General features: G+C 38.6%; 1 protein-coding gene across 6 annotated transcripts in view; it reads right to left on the minus strand.

The window, feature by feature from the left end:
• The window catches only part of rbms3 (RNA binding motif, single stranded interacting protein), a 250,701-nt gene that overhangs the window by 131,753 nt on the left and 95,751 nt on the right, over positions 1-23,197 (minus strand). For all 6 annotated transcript variants that reach the window (XM_049480766.1, XM_022673722.2, XM_049480767.1 and 3 more), the window contains 2 exons: positions 9,970-10,028; positions 4,461-4,552 (listed from right to left, as the gene is read on the minus strand). In XM_049480766.1, coding sequence (XP_049336723.1) covers positions 4,461-4,552; positions 9,970-10,028 — 151 coding nt within the window. The remainder of the gene's footprint in view (positions 1-4,460; positions 4,553-9,969; positions 10,029-23,197) is intronic.

A 23,197-nucleotide genomic window follows, 5' to 3' on the forward strand; every position in this document is an offset into this window, starting at 1 on the left:
CAATCCTATGACATTTGGCGTGTCAATAAACAGTCAGAGGTATCAAATCCTTTATTTAATAATTTTCATATTTTTCCAGTACTCTCTAGTAGTGACCCATTCATAATCAATAAGTCTGCCCCTGGCCTGAGTGCTGAACTTTTTTAATGGCTCAACACTGGGTCCATGCATATTGCAGTATATATATTTTTTAAAGAAAAAAATATAGTCTTAACATTGGAAGAATAGAAGTCAATGTAAAACTATTTTATTTCAACTCATTTTGGAGCACTTCCATTGGTCCATTAATCTTAAAATTAGCACACAATGCAAAAATGCAATTTTGTTAAAAAGTAACAATTCAAAAAATGTAGATACAAGATCTCTGCATGACAATATGCTTCTCTGCTCATAAACGCTGTGTTATGGCCCAGTTTTCCATTTTTGCACTGGGTCTTAAGGTTTTGAGGATTTGGGTCAATGGAGCTGTTCAGGCATCAGCAAAAACAGGCCGTTCCTCTTCGCAGCTCAAAACCGAGCAGTCAGCACTCCTCAACTCCTCAACAGAGAAATCTGACAGTAATTCACTGGAAATGCACAGTCTGGCCACCTCTTACTGAATGTGTATTCTGTTCAATGAGCTATGGAGCAGTCGAAGAAAGCAACAAGGCCTGTTACCGCTGGGAAGCAGACACAGCAATCAAAAGAGAACACCTTGTAATTCAGCGTAATAGGCTGAAGGGGGAATAGCACTGTGATCACCAATCAGAGGGAAATAGAGGGAGAGAGAAAAGAGGAGAGGGTGGGATTTCATCGTCCTCTGAGCCTTAGGCATCAACAGCTCGGTCACAGTGGACAGGCATGAGATGATTGCTCAAGTTATCCAATCCTCTCCAGTGTAAACACACGCTGTCCTCACTAGCAGCACACTTCACAGTTTAGAGAAAGGCAGATCAAGGATATGACCTGTCAGCCATTCCACTAGCAGTGTTTCCACTTAAGCTCTGAGATCTTTCTTGGTAACATTGGTTATTTTTATCTTATTTAGCTTGGATGCATTTCAGCACTGAAACATATAAAATAGTGTTTGAACATACCATTCATTTCTGTAATCCTTTAATTATAGAATAAAGAATTTTAGATCAATTCAAACACAAACCTATTGCTTCAGTGGTACAGAACAAAGTTTATTTTTCTATTATATATGAAACAGCTGTTCAGCCATGTCCTTTGTTTGTCTAAGGTTCGTGTTTACATTTCAAATGTGCTTTAAGGCCATATGTTTCTGTGTTTATGTTGTGTTCTCGGTCTCCGCCTCAATCCTGCTTTATCTTCAGTCTTCACACCTGTTTTCAGTCTATATAGCCCCGCCCCAATGCTACATACAGTATATAAGGCTTTCCAGCATGTCCTCTTTGTTTGCCCCAGTATTCATGTTCTTGGTTTCTTGTAAGTTTATTTCTGCTTCCTCTTTCCTGGACATTACAATATGCAATAGCAATATCCCCAACATTTTGGAGTGAAGACTAGTACACATGCCTCCTCAGATACATGTGAAGCCAGCCACCACCTCTTTTTAACTGCCGATAATACAGCATCACTGGGTAGCCAGTGTGCTTAAAAGAAAGCACCATATCTCCAGCTACAATGCATCAGCTAATAGATGCCTGTGCTGACCAGTCATACTCGAATATTATGATCACTCACCTAATAGTGATTATTTCTTTCCTTTGCAAGAATACCCTAGGCAAAAGTTACAGCATTGACTGCAGACACTAATGCATATTCCAACTGCAGCATATTCCAACTGAGGTTCCTTAAACTTTGTAGTTATATGTCAGCAACCTGGGTGAACCTGCTGATCCAAAGACTCTCAGATGTGCTCCATTGGATTGAGATTGGGCAACATTGCAGTCCAGGAAAGGACACTAATTTTATTCCTGTGCTCCTGAATCCATGATGGATGGATGCATGTATGGATGGATGGATAGATGGATGGATAGATGGTAGATGGATAGATGGTCCAAGATTATGCCAGAACCCCCCCCCCCCCCCCCCATTGACATGTACACAACCACTTTCACCCTGCATGTGGCTGATATTTGTCCCTTGGAGGCTTTTCTTATAAGTTTTCAAGGTGTTTTCTTTCAGCTTTATGCAGCACAAGTTTTTGTTAACTTGTTCAGTACAGTGGCTTTAGAACACTACACAATGTTAGCAATTATGCAAAGTATAGCAAAATGCTACCACCCTTTGCTCAGTACCCTATTATTATGCACTTTCGGACATTAGTCAAATAATTTCCTTTGATCATGACAATAATTCTGCACTCTGCTAAAACCTAATAGTTTGTTTACATATTTATAAATGCAGCAAACACAAAATACATTGAAATAACAGCATATTCAATGAGCAATGTTATATAATGGTATATAATGCATAAAATAAATTGATAGACCTTTATTTTATGGTACAGTCAGTACCTCAGTAAGTAAAGTCTAATTAAGTGTTGTACATACTTCATAGTTTTTTGATGAGTTACTATGTACTCTTTTCTAAGTTTGTAAATACTATTTTTTTAAGCACTAAAGATTTACTACTGTTCAAGTACTGCTGTACATACCTGTTAGTTTTACTGGTAGTTACTACTGCCTTACTGGGTAAGTACCATAAAATCACTAGTATGTACTGACTAATAAATATCAGGTACTTACCATACAAAAAAATATATTCTAAACCTAATTTATTTAGTGTTTTGTTTGAAAACACCAGGTACACTAGACTGTAATTTTAAATTTGTTCAAGGATGTTGAGCATGCTTAACAGTGCTTTAGTTGCTTGCAGGGAGCATTAAAACAAGAGAAGTGGCCTTAATGAAAACACCTTCAGCAGGACTAAGCCAAATACTCCTTCACTGTGCCTGTATTTAATTCAATAAGCCTGAAGCCAGGCCATTTAGCGCTTTTAATTGCTGTTCTCTCATTGTGTGAATGATGGATGTGGCAATCTGCAACAGCACCGCGTTCTCAGAACAGCAGCTACAGTATATTAGACATGGCAAAATCATGGGACGCAATACTAGTTTCAATGAATAATCCCAAAATAACACTATTACCATTTTCTTTAGGCCATGTAAACATGAAAGATTCCTTAAATTCAACTAAATATCCTGAATGTCTGTCCAAACCTTAATCTTAACAAATCTAAACAACAAAAAGAGCAGGAGAGTATATACCTCTGCAAGTCTGCCTATTTCACTGTCTGATTTTATGTCTCTCTCTCTCTCTTTCTTTCTGATGGCTGTGCATCTTATTAGTGAGAGAAGACAGTCAGTAGTGGGTGTTTGGCTGTGAGCACTGATGGGCATACATTTAAATATGAATTATGATAAATAAACCATCTGCACACTGACAGCTCAAAATCTTATGAATACTACAAGAAGTTTAAACTTCTTTTTCTCTTTCTCTCTCTCTCTCATGTTAACTTAAGATGGTCTTCATCCTAACCATTTTAAAGCAACATTATGCAGTGGTTTATCTTATAATAACACCTACACTGTACATTGATGATTTACAAACTGTAATAAAGAGAAAAGTGTCTCTACTGTTGCTACTCCGGGCTTGGCACTCTGCTAACTGAATTATGTAACTGGTGAAACGAACAGCAAAAGGCTTGCTGTGTAACCCAAGTCATATATGTGTACAATCCTGCAATATTAATATGTTACTCTACACACAAGCATGTCAGTCCATTTACACTGATCATTACCAATTAGATTAGATTTGAAGATATAATCCTAAAATTCTATTTAAAAAATAAAAACTAAATTCCAATCCAGTATTTCTAAAAGCTTAAGGTAATTCTTCCCTAAGCAATATAATCATTTCTGATAGAGATAGACCAATTCATGTTTTTAAGGCTGATATTTATAGCCAGTCATCTTTTCGGAATGAAAGGTCGATTATGCTGAACAATAGAGAGCGAGGCTGTGTGCTACATTAAACTAAAGCTTTATGGCTGTATATTTGATGCTGATTAAATGCTGTTTGCACTGCTTGTTTTGTGTGGGTAGTGGTGTTTCTTAATCCTGTTGTGGGTATCGATGTTTACTGTGCTGGGCTCAGTGATGTACTCTTGACAGGGGTATCCAGTTGTGGATAGCTGTGTTAAAAGTTAAAAGTTTAGTTCTGCTTCCTCCATAAGATACATTAGTAACACATTCTTCTGTGAATATGTAAGTTTGAGTCAAATATGGTAAAAAAAAAAATACACCAGGCAGATGAATTCAGAACATGGGTGAGAGACAAAAAAGCCAAAGTCTCATACTGCAGCATCATGCAGGAACCTGGTCTGGCGAATATGCGAATATGATCTGAGGTTAGTAAAATATGGCCTATTCGCCACATCCCATAGTTTGGTTAAAATAAGGTAAGATCAGTAGATAAAATGTACTTAATGCTTGAATGCTTTTTGTGACTTACCTTGGCCATCTGGGCCTGCACTCCACTGGCCTTGAGAGAGGATACCGCTTTCTGAGCTGCTGCAGGACTGTCGAAATCCACAAAGCCATAGCCTACTCACACACACACACACACACACACACACACAGAACAAAAGAAAAAGAGAAGAAAGCTGAAATTTTTCTACACCTACAGTAAGAGGCAAATTTTTAGTTAAGAAATGTGTGTGTGTGTGTGTGTGTGTGTGTAAAGAGAGAGGTGATTAAGGGGCTGCAGTAGGGGAAGCCATTTGGCTCCAGGCTCAGGCTTGTCAAGCCTTTCTTCAGTAAAACGACAAGAGGATCCAGCCAGGCTTTACACAGAGCGTTCAGCTAGTCGCATTCATTTGCTCTCTCTCTCTCTCTCTCTCTCTCTCTCTCTCTTTTTCTCTCCCCCTCTCTTTCCCTCTCTCTAAAACAGCCATCTGTGTTCAGAACACATGGTGTAAACTTTCAGCACGACACATGTAAATACTGAGAAACAGAGCAGCGTGCAGAAACGTGCAGATGTTCCAGAGACTGCAGATGTGTCAAAAGCCCTTCAGAAGAGTGTGTTAGAGAGCGAGAGATGACCAGGGTGTGCAGAATCCCCCACAGGTCAGAAGGACAGCCCTGCTTCTGGTCAGAGAGAGAGCGGTGAATGTTTCTGAGGATGTTGCCCTCCCGGGTGGAGCAGCGGTCACCAGGAAGTTGGCAGGGACAGAAGGTCCGAGTTGAAGAATGCAGTGATGTGAACTGTACACACAGCGATACGCCCAGTTTAACTGCACACAGGAACGAGCCAGAGAGAAACCAGAGCCTCAGAGGAGAGAAAACAGACGTAAGTGTGTGTGTGAGAGAGAAGAGTGTGTGTGTGTGAGAGAGAAGAGTGTGTGTGTGCGCATAGACATCACGCATGAGATTTTGGCTTACAAGGTCCATTTGGAGAGATTTCTAATTAAAAGCATAAATGCAATGCCTCGAGTGACTACACACACACACACACACACACACACACTCTTCTCTGATCCAGCTCAAACTCACACTCTCTCTAATGATCTAATGACAGAATTTCTGCTAAGTATTTAGACACACACACGCTGCGATCCCTTCATCTGCACAGAAATAGAGGGGAGGTGGGAAAACAGAGACAGGAGAGAGAAAGAAAGAAAAGGGAAAAAGACAGACATGTTGGTTTTCCATGTCACACCATCACAAATGTTATGAGTAATCAGGATGTTTGGCAGCATAAAACTGTGACAGTCATATTTCCATACATTACACTTACGCAATTTAACTTTACGCAAGATGACGTAAGCTACCGTGATAAGGAGCTTCAACAAAAATCTTTCTCCTTTTAGCAGAATTATAATTTTTGTGCAATTCAGACACCCTGAGCAAAACAAACAGTGCCCATCCTATGAGGGCTGAAATGTCTGTGCCATCATTATAATGTTCACCACATATCTGGGAGCACAAACACACCAGACAGTTCTGGAGAAACAATGAAGATCCAATTTTTTGGATTCAAAAGGCATCAAAAGGTGTCAAGCTTGGATCATCCACAGGGCCAGTGGTTTCTAGTCACAGGTGAACCACGACTGAAAATTGCTATTGATTTATACAGGCTGGAAACTTGTATGAGGTAGAAAGATAGTATATGATGTGTAGAGTAGTATAGTATTTAGCAATATTCTGATATTTTAGCTCCTCCTTTTTGTGATTTTTGTGTGTTCATTCAAATTGTAGGCTTTTTGCATTCAGATATAAAAATGCACATATGAAAGTGCAGATATGAAATAGAGAAAGGGGGGAGAAAGAAAGGGGGATTCAAACGAGTAGGAGAAAAAAGTTTGAAAGCTCGAAAGCTCGAAAGCTCGAAAGAAAGAAAGAAAGAAAGAAAGAAAGAAAGAAAGAAAGAAAGAAAGAAAGAAAGAAAGAAAGAAAGAAAAAAGGACTGGAATAAAGCATCTAGAAAAAATATTCAGAAAAAAAAGAATTTGTGAGAGAGGAAAAAAGAAAGAAAGAAATCAAAAGAAAAAAATCTAGAAAAAGACAGTGTGACAGATGAAGAGTGAGAGAAAGAAACTAATCAAGAGAAAGACTACAAAAGAGAGAAAGAAATAGAGAAAAAAAGACTGTAAAAAAGAGAAAAGAGTGAGAGCGAGAAAGTCTATGTTGCCCTATTAGCAATGAAATGTTATGAAATGCACACAAATATTTATGTTCTCTCTCTCTCCCCTTTTTTCTCCTCTCCCTCTCTGTCCCACCCCGCCCCTTTCCTTTTACTTTCTCTCCATCCAGAAAAAAAAGAAAACTTTTGTTTTTTATTTTGTTGCCAGCAAGTCCATAATTAAGCAATATGCATAATAGGTCCTATAGCGGCGAGCTGTAGCTTTGTGGCTGGCTTGATGCTCAGCATATGCTGGAAACACAGAGATGGGGGCGTTTATGAGCATATGTTTTTACATAGCTCCGTGTAATTAAGAATGCTCGCGCAGCAGGGCATCACTGTGACTGTCCTAGTGCCGATTCGCATAAACTGTTATCCGGCAAAGTGAGAAAAAAAAAAAAAAAGAGAAAAAAAAAAAAACGGAAAAAACACAGTGCTGCTGGAGCTCTGATGTGCACAGAGGAGCTTTGAACTGTGACATCAGTGAACGAGGCGCAGCGGCAGTCTTCCTTTTATACAAAAGAGCTAAATCAATGAGCATCGGGGTGGTCATGTGATCCCCTCCAGCCCCTGCTTATGAAATCCAGAAGTTGTTCTGACCTGGCGAGAGCAGGATTCTGCATAATTCTTACCTGTGGCAGGTCTTTACCCGTCAGCTAGCAGCAGAACAGGTCGTACAGCACACCTGCCCATTCATACGACTCAGCCGAGCCTGACAGAACTGTAACGTGTGAATGAAATGATTTTGTTCTCCTTTTTGTTTAGTTTTTTTCTTTCCTCTCCCCTGATTCTCTTTACTCTCTTCTAATAGGCCCGGCTCCCAGGGCTCCTGGCACTGGGCCCATCAGGGTGGAGGGGGTCGGCTAGGTGGGGAGGCTGAGGAGGGGAGGCTATCTCTGGGAAAAGGAAGTCCTCTAAAGCCTGAAGAGATTTCCTCTGTTTCCTTGCTTTTCTGGCCTGCTCTCTCTCTTTCTCTCTCTCTCTCTCTCTCTCTCTCTCTCTCTCTCTCTCTCTCAGTTTTAAAGACCTGTTCACATGTGGTTTCTGTACTAAACTGGACTGGACAGTGCAGCCCTTTTAATAAATGCATTCAGCTGCTTTAAGTCACATCCATTGCTGACACTGTGGTGCAAATGCATTCACACACATGCAGCTCTTCCTTGGAGCAGACAACCATGAACCTTCTGGCACCATGCCTAATGGCAGGCATTGGGTAGAGGAGTGTATAGCCCCCCAGAATTGAGTTATGTAACAGTGGAACTGTGGAAAACATATTTTTTGATAAGTTGGAGGACTGTGGATGAGGTGGGATGGTGTTTATCCAACATGCTCACCTCCTCAGTACTGCACTGCTACAGCCAAACCTTGAGAAAGAAGTAACTGCTCTTCAATATAATCAATGCATTCTACAACCCGAAAAAAAAAAAAAAAGTATTTTACATTTTCTTGACTATTGACTATTAATTTACTGCAAACTCAAGAACCCAAGACATTTCATGTGTTGGCAAACCGTTGGCAAAGTTCTGCAGTATAGAGATGCTGTGCATTCAGACAGGCCACTTTAAACTCAAAACAGAAGCCTCTTGTTAGCCATGTTCAGAGGAGGTGTCAACTTCCCTAGGCTTAGAGGCTTCTGAGACAGAGTATCACACAGTAGAAATGTGGATTCTGGTCAAATGAATCAGTAGTTCAGGTCTTTCTTGAAAGTAATGGTCGCGATGTGCTTCTGAGCAAGAAAAAAGGACCATCCACATTGTTATCAGCAACAAGACCAAAAGCCAAAATATACTGACGCAATGGAACTAATGGTAGCCTTGATGCAAAAAAGTACATTAAGATCTGAGATCAAGAGGACATCTTTTCTTGGGACATCCATTAATTTTGCAACAAGACAATGCAAACCACATGCTGCATACATTACAAAAGCATGGCTGTGGAAAAAAGAGGGATTGGGATATGTTAAGAAAATAATAGAACTTCGGAAAGAATATCTGAGAATGAAGGGCATCACTATGAAGTGGTAAACTGTAATTTTTTGTAGGCCTTAATGCAGGACTTAATGAACACTAACACATTAAACAAAGCTGATTAGATAAAACATTCATTATCTTTGGTTTAAACCATCTGCAATAAAATGAAAGTCAAAGCATATGTATGAAAAACTTTTTTTTTTTTTTTTGCATTTTTCGTATGGTAACAACTTGTCTTCTAATATGGGGTTGTGACGTCAGTGAATGAATGAAATACATTTTTTTTATCTTCAGCAATGTGACTCTTAATGGTTAAACATTAAGCAGTCCACCTCACAAAAAACTATATTATTAAAATACTGTTATTCTGAGATAATCAGTATATCGAAAGACATTTCTTTTAAATAATTCACAGCATCTGTGTTACTGAAGAGGATAAATATTTTTATATAAGTAGATACCAGGAATTATGGATTTATTGGTGTCATTTTCACAGATTTTGACAACTATTTATTTGATTAGCGCCACCACATGGATTAATGAAGCAGTAATTTAGTAATACAAATTGTAAGCTTTAGGGAGTCTTCAATAAAAATATTAATATTTGATGGCATATATTGATAATGTATTGCAAACAAAAAAGATATACAGTATATCACAACATTGACAATAAACTCTAATACTTACTCAATGTGAAAGAGGTGCTGAATAAAAACACATGGGTGCATACACACAGACACACACAAACACAGAATAAGAAAGAGAAACAGAGAAAGAGTGAGAGAGAAAGAGAGAGAGAGAGAGAGAGAGGGAGCTGGAGAAGCTACAGTCCCCAGCAGATTGTATCCATGGCAGAGTGTCTGCTGGAAAGCGGATGTCTGCCATATCATCGATTTCAGTCAGACACCTCCCTCACCCAGTGGCTATTTTTAACATACCCTCACCAACGCTCCCGCCCTCTCCCCCTTGGCCTGCACTTTTTACATCAACACAGGAGAAACCCTGCTCTATTTCATGCCACCGCTAACCCTTTTAGTCACGCTAACTCTTATCCGGCTGGAAGGGCTACTCCGACAAGCACTCGAATGCTCATCCTGTTGTAAAGATTATCCCAACAATCACCCACACACTTGCGCTGCTCCAGAAGCCACTCTCCACATCATGTAAACGTTTACTGCGTTCTGAAGACCGGCGCTGACGTCACATAGACACCGCACACTTCCCCGGTGCTAAACAAGCCAGCCGAACGCATTAACTGTTTCAAATATTTGGCTCAGCGGACTGAATCGGTCACATTAAGACGGCTTGTGAAATGCCAGGCACCACATCAAGCGTGTCTCGGACGTCAGGACTTCAGTAACATTGCTTACCTTTGCACTGGTTGGTGTTTTTGTCGAGGATCGCCTTTGTTGACACTATTTTCCCGTACCTGGAAAAGACAGCGAAAAAGACATAATCAGCAAAACATGGCTGCTAATGATCTGTCTATAATGGTTTGCTGCTCTAATATGAAGCATTTGCTATATATGAATGTGTGTGTGTGTGTGTGTGTGTATCTGTGTGTGTCTGTGTGATTGCAGGGGTAATCACTTTACAGCTTTATGCTAAAGGCAGCATATTGAAGCTCCCCCACACTCTTGCTCATTAAAAAGTTGGGCCCACCTCCAGAGAAAGGAGGAAAGTGGGGTTTGGGACAGGTCTAGATACCCATTCCTCCTTAATTAAACCCTTTACCACAGAGTGTTTATCAATATATCCACACACAGTCCAGAAGTAGGAAACTTTAAAGTGAGAGTAAACAAGAGTAAGGGGAGGTACAGTTTGGGCACAAGATTTAAGCTGCAGACCCATGTGAATTAATTAGATGCTCTAAAGCTTTAAAGCTGCGTGAGAGACTCCCTGCTTTCTTCTCACTTCTTCACCTCAACTTAGAGAAGTACGACTCTGTGCAGCCACAGCACATTCTACACAACACCTAGTATGTGGTGCAGGTGCCAGACAAATGGCATAGGCAAGGCTCGGCCAATTAAATGTGCTAAAATGTGCTGAAGATTCACAAATGCAAAAAAAAAAAAAAAGATGTGCCATGCCACACCTTACCATAGATTGAATTTTAAAAATACGGAAAAAATCACTGGTCACATTATTGTACAAGTGCCAATAACCGATTAATTTATTTTTGCTCAGATCAGATTTAAATATCTTGATGGTTCACAGTTATAAATGTAAGGATACATTCACACAGCAGGTAAAGTGTTGTAAATGTGTTTTGTGTTTGTTTTTTTTAAATGTTCAAACTTGCAAACATTTGTTAACACACCTAAACAGACACACATTTTCGAATTTCTAAAAAGTTTTGTTTTCATTATTAAACAGTTTGGTTTATCCCTGACAATGTGTTGGAGCTCACTGTCAGAGAGCACATTTGATTTGTGGTATTTTTTATTTTTTTGTGATCTTTTGACAGTCTCATCCATCCTGCATTCTTCTGATGTTGTTTAAACAGAAACATCATCACTCCAGATATTTTATGACATTTTAGTCTGTTTCTCCATTATCTTACTACTGAAACCCTCTCTCTGCTCTCACCCATTTCCCCTCCTTTTTTACCTAAACGTCACACAAATTTAAATCTATCTGGATGTTGCATTACCATATGTTGGATTTGTATTCAATTATAGGGTAACATTAGAAAATGGCTCAAATTAGAATTAAAAAAGGCCGGATAAAGTGTATTTTTCGTAGGCCTCTCTAATGAAGAAATCACGAAAAATGTAACATGTTTAAAAAATAACATTGATTACAGTTTTTCACAAATGTTTAAACGCATTTCTAAAAATGTGGCTCAGTTTCTCAAAACTCTAAACACAAACCAAAATGTTTTAACTGCTTTGTTAAAACTCCACAAATCTCCAGCAAAACTGATTCCTTCCATCAAAACAACACACACAGCTATTTATATGCTTATCTCTTTACATTATCAAATAAACACTGACAAGATAAATTCAGAGCACTTTTATCAGAAGTATTAGGTTATGTTTTTGACTTCATGAGGCCACTGTACAAATTCAAATGCACACAAGTCCATGAAAAGATGTTGGCTTTCTGTTCTTTATATTTATTTGGTGCGGTTTAGGACCCCCCATACAGCATGTACAGTACTACATGTATATGAGACACAAAACTACTGTATGTAGTTTTGTTGCAAAACTGTAATTTTCACTTATGTAAGTACAATGAGAAACATGACAAGGAAAATTAGTTCACATACAAAGAGGTAACTTCAGAAATATCTGAAGGTCAGTGATTTTTAGGTGACCAGTGTGTACTAAATGATGCAATTTGTGCTTAGCGATTTGCAAAGCTGTGATTTAGAATGATATTTGAGTGAGAACATGTGGAATTGTGCTTAGAGTTTAGCAGTTTGGAGTCACAATGTTGACACATGAGCTTCATGTTTTTGAATTTGTGTGCATAGCTCCATATTTTGTGTGTATACAATGTGGAAAAAACTGTAATTGGCTTTCTTGATGCCCTTTGACCTGGTTCATCATTAACAGCTCCAGGCATTAAACTCTATTAAAATATAGATGAGTTTGTTTGTCTCAGTAACTGGTTGAGAGAGATGTAAAAACTGGTTCATACCTGACGTCACAAAAGCCTGATTGTGGCTGATTTTCTTTTGGCGCATACAGTGTTTGAGAAAGAAATTTTAAGCAGAAGGGAATAAAATGTCTGTTACAGTTATTTGTTCATGGATTTTCTGCTCTGATAAAATCATTTGAGTTATACAATTTAAAATACTTTGGCAGCAAAAAGTGATTACTGTAATTAATTTACAATAATTAATCATAGAGCATGTAATACATTAGATTTTTTTTTATTGACTGGCAGCACTAGTTTTTTGCCCTTCACACTGCTACACAGATAACAAATTAAAATCACAAACGATGAAAAAGATCAGATTTGGACTATTTTTGCATGCTGTGTGAATGTAGCCATAGCGACCCATATCTTTCTGTAATGTAAATGAATCTGTCTCTGTCTCTGACAGACCGATATGTTTATGTGCGTTGACTCCAACAGTACTAAGTGCATTTGTACAGGCAAATGTATTTATACAATTTGATTCCATCCCTCAGTATTCTTATTGCATGCCCACAACCTGGATAGTATTTAATGCAAAAAAAAATATCCAATTAAAAAAATCATATTTTATTAGATACTGTAGAATACACTGCAGAAGAAAAAAATGTTATATTAAATATGTGTTAATGGAATGCTAAAATTTAATATCTGAACTTTATTCACTTTATTACTCCATTTGTAATCATATAATTATGGGTTTTGCTGCAGCTGTTTTGGTCCCAATGCGAGTGTGATTAATGTACTCGAACCTGTCCAAACAAAGGGTGAAACAAAGGGTGAAAGAAAGGGCACAAGGGGAGAAAAGGAGCCAGAATCTAAATTACCCAGACTAAAAAGTGCAGGTGTGAAAACGCCCTAAATGTGCTGGAGTTGGGTTATTTAAAACACGGTTATTGACACTTTTAGCTCCTTATAATTGGCACAACAACAACGTCACATCAGTCTGGACCTGCTTGCCGGAAGGCTTACAGTATTTTGGAGACTAAGTGGCATTCTCAGCCACACACACCAGTTATTACCAATAATAAACATGCACAGGTATCTACATGCTGAGCGCTAGGTGCTAGGTGCGCCCCTCCCTAACCATCCCTCACTTTCGCTCTCTCCCCTTCTACCCTTCTTCCCTCCCTCCTTCATCAGAGAAGGTAATAAAGTTCCTTATCTGCTCTGTATCCGCCAGCAGAAAAGGATGACTGATATAAGAAAGACACTCCCAATGTGACTTTTAATTAATGTTTAATGCGTCTCCTTCCTCCAGGTAAGACGAGAGACTATATTACGCCACTTTTATAGGGATGGAGGCGTTTAATAAAGGTGGGATCATTTCTCTGTCACCACGAACAGCGACGGCCCATCAGGCTTTCTGCCACCGACGTCGCAGAAATGGCAGCTAATTCATCTGAATCGCTCAAATCTCTGGAGACTCGGCTTAGGGAGGGCTTGGCGCGTGGAAAACGAAAACGTCTCGAGACATTTTACATGTCTGAATCATACGAGGTTACGCTGATGATATTCTGACATATTGTCTTCAAAACACAACGGAAGGAAAAATGCAACATCTACACCGCTGTGTTTCGCATAAATATAAGTCTGCGCCGTCTTGCGATTTGAAACGGCGGCTGAGTGTTTCTGAAATTGGGACGTTCACGACTCGAGGACGGTTGAGAATGTTTACAGAGACAATGCTGATGTTTAGATTTTTGCTTCATATAATATGGTGTGTCAGTAAACACAGCATTTGCCTGGAGGACTGGCTGCAACCACATAACAGAAACTCGCAGACAGGAAAACAAGTGACTGCGTGGGGAGTGCGTGGGGAGAGGCTTGCTCCAAAGCAACGTGAGAGAAACACGTGCCAACATCTGAGCATTCTGTTCGGCCTGCAGTCCTCCCATCTCGACAGGCAGGAGTTAACCGAACCTCAGATATTTAAATAGAGCGAAGGTGTTGAAGGCGTTAGGCAAAGCAGTGCAGGACTGGCTCCACTCCCGAAAGCAGTTAGAAATGGGATCATGTGACTCTTTGAAAGAAGCCTTTGCCAAAAGTAAACGAAAAAAAAAAAAAAAAGCATCCTGTTCAACAATGAGCCAACAAAGACTCAGACTCATGGCCCCTCTCTTTATAAATTGCTGCATGGGCAAAAGTTCTTGGCGCTTATAATTATGCTGGACAATGACCTCTAGCTTCCTGTTTTGGTATTTGCATTGCTTTAACTTTGTGCCCCACTCTGTGCTGCTCCCGACTGCATGGTTAAATAAATTTGAAAGAATGATAAAAAAAAAAAAAAAAAAAAAAAAACAGAATTACAATACTGTACTGTGTAACAAGACAATTCAGTGATGGAATGAGCAACTAATGCCAAGTCAAACTACTCAATTACAGCCCTGATTTTCTAGTTGCTGACAAGCTCAGAGGCAAATCAGCAGGGACTTGGTTGCTATGTATGAACTCCTGAAACTGATTGCAGATGCCTCACAAGACAAATGTTTAGCAGGTTTAATATCTGGACATGTTGGCAACTTTAAGTCCTGTAGTGTGAAAAGTGTTGTGACTGGAAGTTAGTGCGGTTGCGGTTATTAGCTGTAATGAAAATACAAGGACAAGTATAGAAACAATGTGAAGAAAAAGCAGAGGGAGGAGTTACTGTATTTCTCATCCGTATGTGTTCCTTTTCTGTTTTGCTGTAATTCAGTTTCATGCATTTTAATTGCATTTTTTCTTACACTAATCCAATTATAATTAAAAATATGTGCCATGATGTGTTGCATGTGTTTTGGCTTATATAAAGTTTCTCTACAAACTGCTCTGTAGAATGTTATTCCTTTAGTTTTCAGAATGCTGATTATTACTTAATGTACTGGGCTCAGTGATGAACTCTTGAGAGGGGTATCCAGTCAGTTTTAAAAGACTTTCCTCAGTTTAAACATGTTAGTTTCCTAACTTTATACACATATTTAAGTTTGAGTCAGATACAAAAAAACACCTAATTGGTGAATACACACAAACAGTTATGACAAGGATCTATACCATGTACAAGTAAACCATACCATAAAGTTACTGAATGAAGAACTGCAGAATGTAATATATAGGCTTAGATTGGTCAATTTCGGATATTAGATTAGATATTAGATTAGATATTTTGGCTAAAATCATCTAATTCTGATTCATATACAACCGAATTTTCCATATCTATTTTCAACCAAAAATTTGTTACCCTTTTTTGATAATTACATATATACTGTAAAAAAATACACAAATAAAAGTGTAAAAAAAATATGCTATTTAAAATAAAAAGAGGAGCAAATTCAATCTAATGTTGACAAATAAATAAATAAATAAATAAATCTCTACTAGGCATTATGTCACAGTAAAGTGGGTGGGAAGGGGGAGCGGCTTATGATTCACATTTCTACTCAAATGGCTGGTTGCCATCATTATTCATTCTTTCTATTCATTCCCTGTGATTATTATTCATTCATTCGTTCTTTATTATTCATTCACATCTTTTCTTATCTGCTTCTTCCTGGTCTAAGTTGCAGTGGGATCCGGAACCCACCCAGAATAACTGGGTGGAGGGCAGGAACAGGGGGCAATTTAGCATGGCCAATTCACCTACTGAGTGTTTGTGGGAAGAGGGAGGAAACCAGCGTACCCAGAGGAAACCCAAGCGGACATGGGGAGAACACTGTGTCGCCTGTTATAAATATAAGCAGTCACTTGGTTTGTAAAAATCAGAGGAAAATATGTGCATCATTACACCCATACTAAAAAAAGAGTAATAATGAAGTAACTGCGCTTGTCCTGTTAAATCAAAACACTGGCACAGCCTTTAATGGCTGGTCTGCAGCATTCATCATCATGTAATTAACTGGCAATGATAGTTTACTGGCATTGTATTTAATATCCACGCAAAACACTGAAAAAATGTTAAAGGCTACAACAAAAAATACACTGTGCAAAGAAGGCATTCTACAGCTGTCATATGAAAAAAGAACAGTAGTCTCTAAGCACAGATTACTTTAGTCAGACATGAGTTTAATAGACACTGACTTGTTCTAGGGATCATCTTTTCTTCAAAAGAATTTAGTAGGACAGTATTCTGTTTGAAGCTGCCACATTTTGGAATGCTTTTCAAACATCGGGTAACATCCGGTTTCCCACTATTTCAGCTGCTCCAATATAAATGTAAGTTGTGTAAGTGTAAGTTGTCAGTGTCTGAATTCTACTTTTTCACTTGTTTGATCTGAATGATGAAATCTCTCCAAAAAAGTCCTGTCAGTGAGTTATCCTCATAAATGTGTGGATCATATCATATCATGTGTCTAAACAATGACCAGTATATATATCGTTTTAAATAAATAAAATTAAAACAATACTAAGGTAATTATATTTTTTCTTAATTAACATAATTTTTTGGAAAAACAAAGCTTTGTTGGAGAGGAGAGGAGAGAAACAGGAGATCAGATGAAATGGGAGGAGGTGGAAAGAAAGGAGATTGGAAGAAAAAAAGGAGAAGAGAAAAGGAGAGAAGTGAAGAGGAAAGAGAGAAATCATCAGATAATATATGAAGAGATGGGAGGAGGGGAGAGAAAGAGGAGATCAGGTGAGAAAAGAGGAGAGGAGTGGAGAAGAAAAAGGAGAATAGAAAACAATAAAGAGAAGGAGAGGACAGAAAGGGGAGATAAGGTGAGATTGGATAGAGTGGAATGAGAGGAGAGAAGAAGAAACTAAAGAAGAAGAGAGAAGAGGATGAGAGGAGATAAGTGATATGAAGGGGAAAGAGAGAGGAGATCAGATGAAATAAGAGGAGGTGGTAGAAAAAAAAATAGGGGATCAGATGAGATGTAAAAGAAAGAAAAAGAGGGGAGAAGGGTGAAGAAGATAAGGAAAGAAGAGGAGAGAGAAAGAGATGAAAAAAAGGGAAAAGAGGGAAAAGAGAAAAAGATAAGGAGAGAATAGGAAAGAGGAAGAGAAGGAAGTAGATGAGACAACAGGATGAGAGAACAGGAGAAGAAAAGAGAGGAGAGGAAAATAGGAAGACTATATATACAGAAAAGGGAAAGCAATGGTAAGAAAATAAAAGGAGGAAAAAGAGATCAGAGGATAGAAGAGAGGAGAAGAGAAGAGAAGATTAGAAATGATAGCAGGTGCCATGGCAGGTGAGATGAACAGAGAAGAAGAAAGTAAAGGAGAAGAGAAGCGGAGAGGATCGAAAAAAGGGGGACAAGAACAGGAGGAGAAAAGATTGGAAAGGAAGAAAACAGAGAGGATAGGTGATGATTGATTCAAGTGATGATTCTCCACATTCTCTAATCATAATCTACAGTTCTATTACACATCACATTTAAAAAATCCTGAAACACAATACTAAAGTACAGTTTATACCTTTTCTAAACTACATGTCTTACTCCAATGCCTGATTAAACAAACAGATGAGTGCAAATGTTCTGGCAACGGTCAGTAAGTTACAACACAGATGTTCTTTAACGTTCTGCATGACATATGATAAATATCTTAATAGCTTACATGCTTTAAGAAGAACATGACATGTCTGAGCCCAGCATGTTGTGACAAAGCATGCTAGGAACAATTCCCAGTTGGTTGTGTGCATCACCAGGACCAAAATTGTGTTTTTTTGCACGGCGCTCTCAGCTGACGTGTGAAGTGCTAATGACAGCTCTCAAAGGGCCCTCACACACTCTGATCTGTGTGTTTATGTCTCGTAGAATGCTGGCAGCCGCGGGTGCCGGGCCGTTTGATGTCTCGTGCCGTGAGATGTGAACCGACATCCTCCGGTGTCTTTCAACTCGCATCCAGGTGTGTGTGTGGTATCTCCTAATTGGCTACCAATGCAGCTGTCTTGTCTGACGCTGCGCTCATCATTCGTGAGCACAGATGAGCATATGTCTGATGTTTGTGCAGCCATTTGCTCTGAAGGGGCTTTCTGACTTTACAAGCCTTCACAGAATGAAAACTATGCAGCAGGAGTGGCTGACTGATGTCGAGCAGTGGCTGGTGTGACTGGTGTGAGCAGCTTTCTAACCAGCAGGGCAAACCTGTGGCTCAATACGTGTGAAGGTCTTGGGATATACACACTGACATGCCATTGTGTCCCATGATTTGTGTCATGTTCCATGAACTAAACTGATGGATATGCGCCTGGGATCTCATGCATTGAATGTGGGGATGTGATTTCTGCCAGAGTTGCTTGTCTGTTTACATGGACATTTCCAGTCACAATAATTACTGTAACACTCTACCACTGAGCTGTCTACTGTGGGTGGTAATGCTGTGCAATGTATTCCCAGTACATGCATGACACGAAAAATGTCACATTTTAATCTTTTATCTTGCACCCACTGTCAGGGTTCACTCAAATATTGCCTTGCCATGAGCACAATAACCAGTGTTCAATTTCACTCACAAGTTCATACCTCTGAATGTATGCAGGCGTGGGCACTCCCAAACCATCACCTGAGGTAACACATTTTACAATCAGTTTGGATTTTGCGATACTTTGACATTTGGCATGTAATTATTTACTTAGTAAAACTCTAATACTACAAAAAACAAATAACATTTAAAACAGAAAAGTAATGATTTTACATCTCTGGGTTTATTAAAACATTTTCAAATTTCACCTGATAGGAGACAAGTGTTATTTATACTTATCTACTTATCATCATATTAACACCTGGGGCCCTATTGTACACCCTGCACAAGGCGCATCGCAATAGACTTTGCTATCTTGCACCCTGTCAATAGTCTAGGTGTGTTCAGGTACAGTTCTGGCGTGTTGCAGTTTTGGCGGCAGAAAATACAGGTGCACCACTGACTGGAATGAACCTAGACAACAGTCAATCAATCAGAGTCCTTTCCTATAGGTGCGCCATGCCCAGCACGCGTACACCAATGCTCGTTAAAAACAGACACAAGAACGCACGGCAGAGAACAGTCCCGAATTTTATCTCAACAACAAACAGAATAAAGCATAAAACAACATCGCTGTTCATTTAAATAAGCTGCTGGTGCACTTTCACAGTGTGAACGTGCAGGTCACCCTCCTCTGCTGAGATGCACAAAGCATAGCACCGCTAAGATACGAATGTGCCAAAGTCAGAGTGCACCTGCCTCTTAAGGGAATGGAAAGTGACACACTGATTAGATTGTAAATGCTTTAAAAACCACTAATAAGCAGTTACAACACATCAATTGAAAAGGCAATGTTGGTAATTTAAGTATTTAGAAAGATCTGAAGTTTGACAGAATAACAGAATGTGTGGAACCACATTTGAAATTTTTCAACTCACTGTTGCCATTTCTATTTATGTGTTGTTGTTATATATAACAACACCACACTTTTTTAACTGCTTAATAATGGGTTTTCAAGTATTTGCAACCTAATTAATAACCATTCATAAAGCCTTTAGAAAAGTAGTCTTATTTTAAAGTGTTACCAAAATAGGTGTCTACAAACTTTAGGACGTGTAAAATATAGTAAATATTGGCAAAAAGCTCTAGAAAGCAATTGTACTGAACAGACTGAGCAGAAGGACAGACTAAAGAAGACTTAACCTGAAGACACTTCAACCTCCCTCTCCTTTCCTCCCTCATTTACTGCAGATACCTGCAAGCACAGTGGCAATCATCTGTTTCAGAACGGGTTAAGATGCCAGGGAGGTGCTGCACTTGAGTCAAAAATAACCCCAGCACAGTAGCTGCTTTGAATCAATGCCTGCGATCCCTCTAGGTGCCTTTGAATGGAAGCTTCATTATGTAGCTACGTGTGTGTAGCTGTAAAGCGTCTCAGGAGTGTAAAGTCATTCCAAACTCCCACAACATTCTTTCAAGGTAACACGAGACTAGACATTAAATATCCTTTTCATTGTCTATGGTCTAAGACTTATTTAGAAACATTGTGTGTATAAACTGAGGTTGCTTATTTATGTATGTATGTATGTATGTATGTATGTATGCATGTATGTATGTATAGATTCATGTTTACATAATTTTAAAAGTAGCAGCTAGCTGCCCTTTTAACTCTATGTATTTATTTTAATTATTGTGATAAAATGTAATTATGTGATTTCAATAAGCACTGCAATACCATTGGACAGATTTAAAGGATGCCTCGGTCGTAAACAGGACATTATGGGCTGTGCATCCTTTAAAGGTAAACTGAGGAGATATGTTAATAACATTACATAAATGTAGTTAGTCTCCAGCTTTACTGTATGTATTTTTGAAGTAGCAGCATCTAATTTTTCCCACTCTTCACCGTGTTAACATATGTGCATCATCATAATCACAAAACATGTCATAGAACAAAATCTGACATTCTAGACTTTTTATGTGGCAAACTGGACATTAAATTCTTGTTTGTCACACTATTCACCTGGTTTGAACACTATTCACTGTCCAATAAAAAACAAGTATCTCCATTTTTGGCGATTTTTAGTTTACTACATAATTTGAATAGACAAACTGTCCCTTTCACTTTGTCAAAATTTCTTGATGAACGGACCAGTAGAAATATTTAATATATATATATATAAATATATAAATATAAATATAAATATATATAAATATATAAAATATAAAATACTTTAAAATGACCTGAAATAAACCCTCTTACATTGACTTCCATTGAAAGATAGAAGTTTTTTTGGAGAAACTTTTTGCATACTTTTAGCTATGATATTTACACAACATAACTGTGCCAAAATTGTGATGAATTTATGCAGATTGATCCCTTCATTACAGACTCTGCTAGCAATCGGCTTGTTTTGAAATAAATAAACAAAGGCGTGGGGTCAGGGGCCATATTATCCATCCAGAAAGAGCAAGGATGATGATAGCCTATGGCCAACCGGCCACATATCTTTGGATATATCTATCAATTTCCTGATGACAGGACTGGGTAAGGCTCACTTCAGAGTGCCACATATCCACATAAAGGCCATAAAATAACTTACCATCCAAACAAATTTAATAGAATGGCAGATAAAAGATTCTTTTAACAATCAAACACATAAATAACACACCAACTAGACGTCTATCCAGAATATTCTGAACTCTCTGAGTGTGTGAATTCTCAGACTTTTTAGACCAACAGTTCAGACTCCTCCATTTCCACAATGAGTGATCTCTTACATGACAAAAGCCAAAAAGGCTATTTCTAAATAAGAGTGGGCTAGTCCAGTGAAAACACTGCCCTGTCACTGGTCATGTCACTAGCTGTGGCAACAAGTTGCGTGCTGTAGAAGTCTGAGTGAATCTAGCCGTGTGTTTCTGAAGTCTGAATGTGAGGCCTTCCCCCAGAGGCCCCATAGCTCTGCTCGGAATATGGCAGCAAAGCACATCAGGGAAATTCCTCCAGTCAGTCAGTTAGTCAATCAAGCTTGGAGAGGGAGGGAGAGAGAAATCTCAGCTGCCAGTCTGTGTGGAAGTTAGCTGTATCCCTTTTTCAGCTTCAAAAAAATATATCAAGAAAATAACAGCTAGAAAGATATTTTTAAATACAGTGGTTACAGTAAATTTAGATGGCAAAATAAGGGGAAGGAAAAATACAGGAAATAAAAAAATATAATATAAAAAGGAAAAATAATAAATACATGCTTTACACATACAAATGAATGAATTAACTATACAACAAACAAACACACCTACGCAACATGTTTCTTTACTCTTGTACTAGAAATGCACTGAATATTTGATAAATGAAATAATTTGGCTGAAAATGGCAAAAAAGCACTTTCAGTGTTCAGACAGAGAGAACAATGAATAATAGTAGTTTCAGCAATCTCCTTAAATGCTTTCTTAGCTTGATGCATTACGATATTTCGACACTTCTGGTCCCCTTATGGTTGTTTTCTGAATAAAGAGCTGCTCACTGCATCAGTTGAGGTTAAATAAATTGTTTTAAGTGAAACATAATCACCCATGCAGTAATTATACAATGGGAGGCTCTTATCTATTTGATAAGTTAAATCCAGTTAAATCCAGGTGGGGACCTTTTGGTATATGTTATATGGCATTGTTTACTCTAGGATTTTTTTTTTCAGCAGCAGCAGGTCCACACTCCATCCCCTTTTATCTCAGACTTGGCAGGGAATATGGGGGGAGCCAGCAGGGAGCCAATAAACACCAGATTCAAGCTAATTTATACACTCCTTACAAATCCAACTAAACTAGAATCCCTTATCATGCTTCCTATCTTTTTACTCAGTTGCTACCTCTTTGAAAAAGGGGCTGTTTATCATCTGAAAGATACGAGCTGTACAGGACTAGGATAGTAATGTTAGCTGAAGTTACTAAGCCTTAGCATTTGATGGTTTACCAATAGACTGACTGTATTTCTCTGTGTAAATTTCAGAGTGCAGAGTGGTGTATTGTAAATGTTTCTAACTTAACGTTAGTTAGTTTAAACCTTCTCTCCTCTCTTTGTCTTCCTTCTGCATCCAAATAAAAATAATTTATGACATTTCATAAAATTTGGAAGCAGCAGCGACAATGTTATTGCAGCAACAGGCAGACACTGCAAAATACATGTAGTGGAAACACTCTGTTGTGCTTTACTGGTATTTACTGGTAAAGCAAGACAAGTACAATGCATTTTAGCTATTTATTCCATGCAATGATTAATACATGATAAATACATGATAAATGAAATGTATGAGAACCTGCAAAAAAACATACACTATATTCAGAAATCAACCTTTGGCCAAATGTTTCATTGTTTTGTTAGGCTTAGGTTTTGGTTCATTTTAGTGCATCCCTATTATGTACCCATCCTCATACACACAAACACAAACCAGCACATTCAGCCAGTGTGCTGGGTTTTGTTGGCAGGTTGCTCAAGGCAAACAGCAAAACAGCAGCAGCGGCAGCAGCAGTGGCAGTGGCTGACATAAAACCACTGAACACAATTAGCCAGTGTCCGCTCAACCA

The sequence above is a fragment of the Astyanax mexicanus genome, chromosome 6, assembly GCF_023375975.1.
Source record: "Astyanax mexicanus isolate ESR-SI-001 chromosome 6, AstMex3_surface, whole genome shotgun sequence".
Lineage (NCBI taxonomy): Eukaryota > Metazoa > Chordata > Actinopteri > Characiformes > Acestrorhamphidae > Astyanax > Astyanax mexicanus.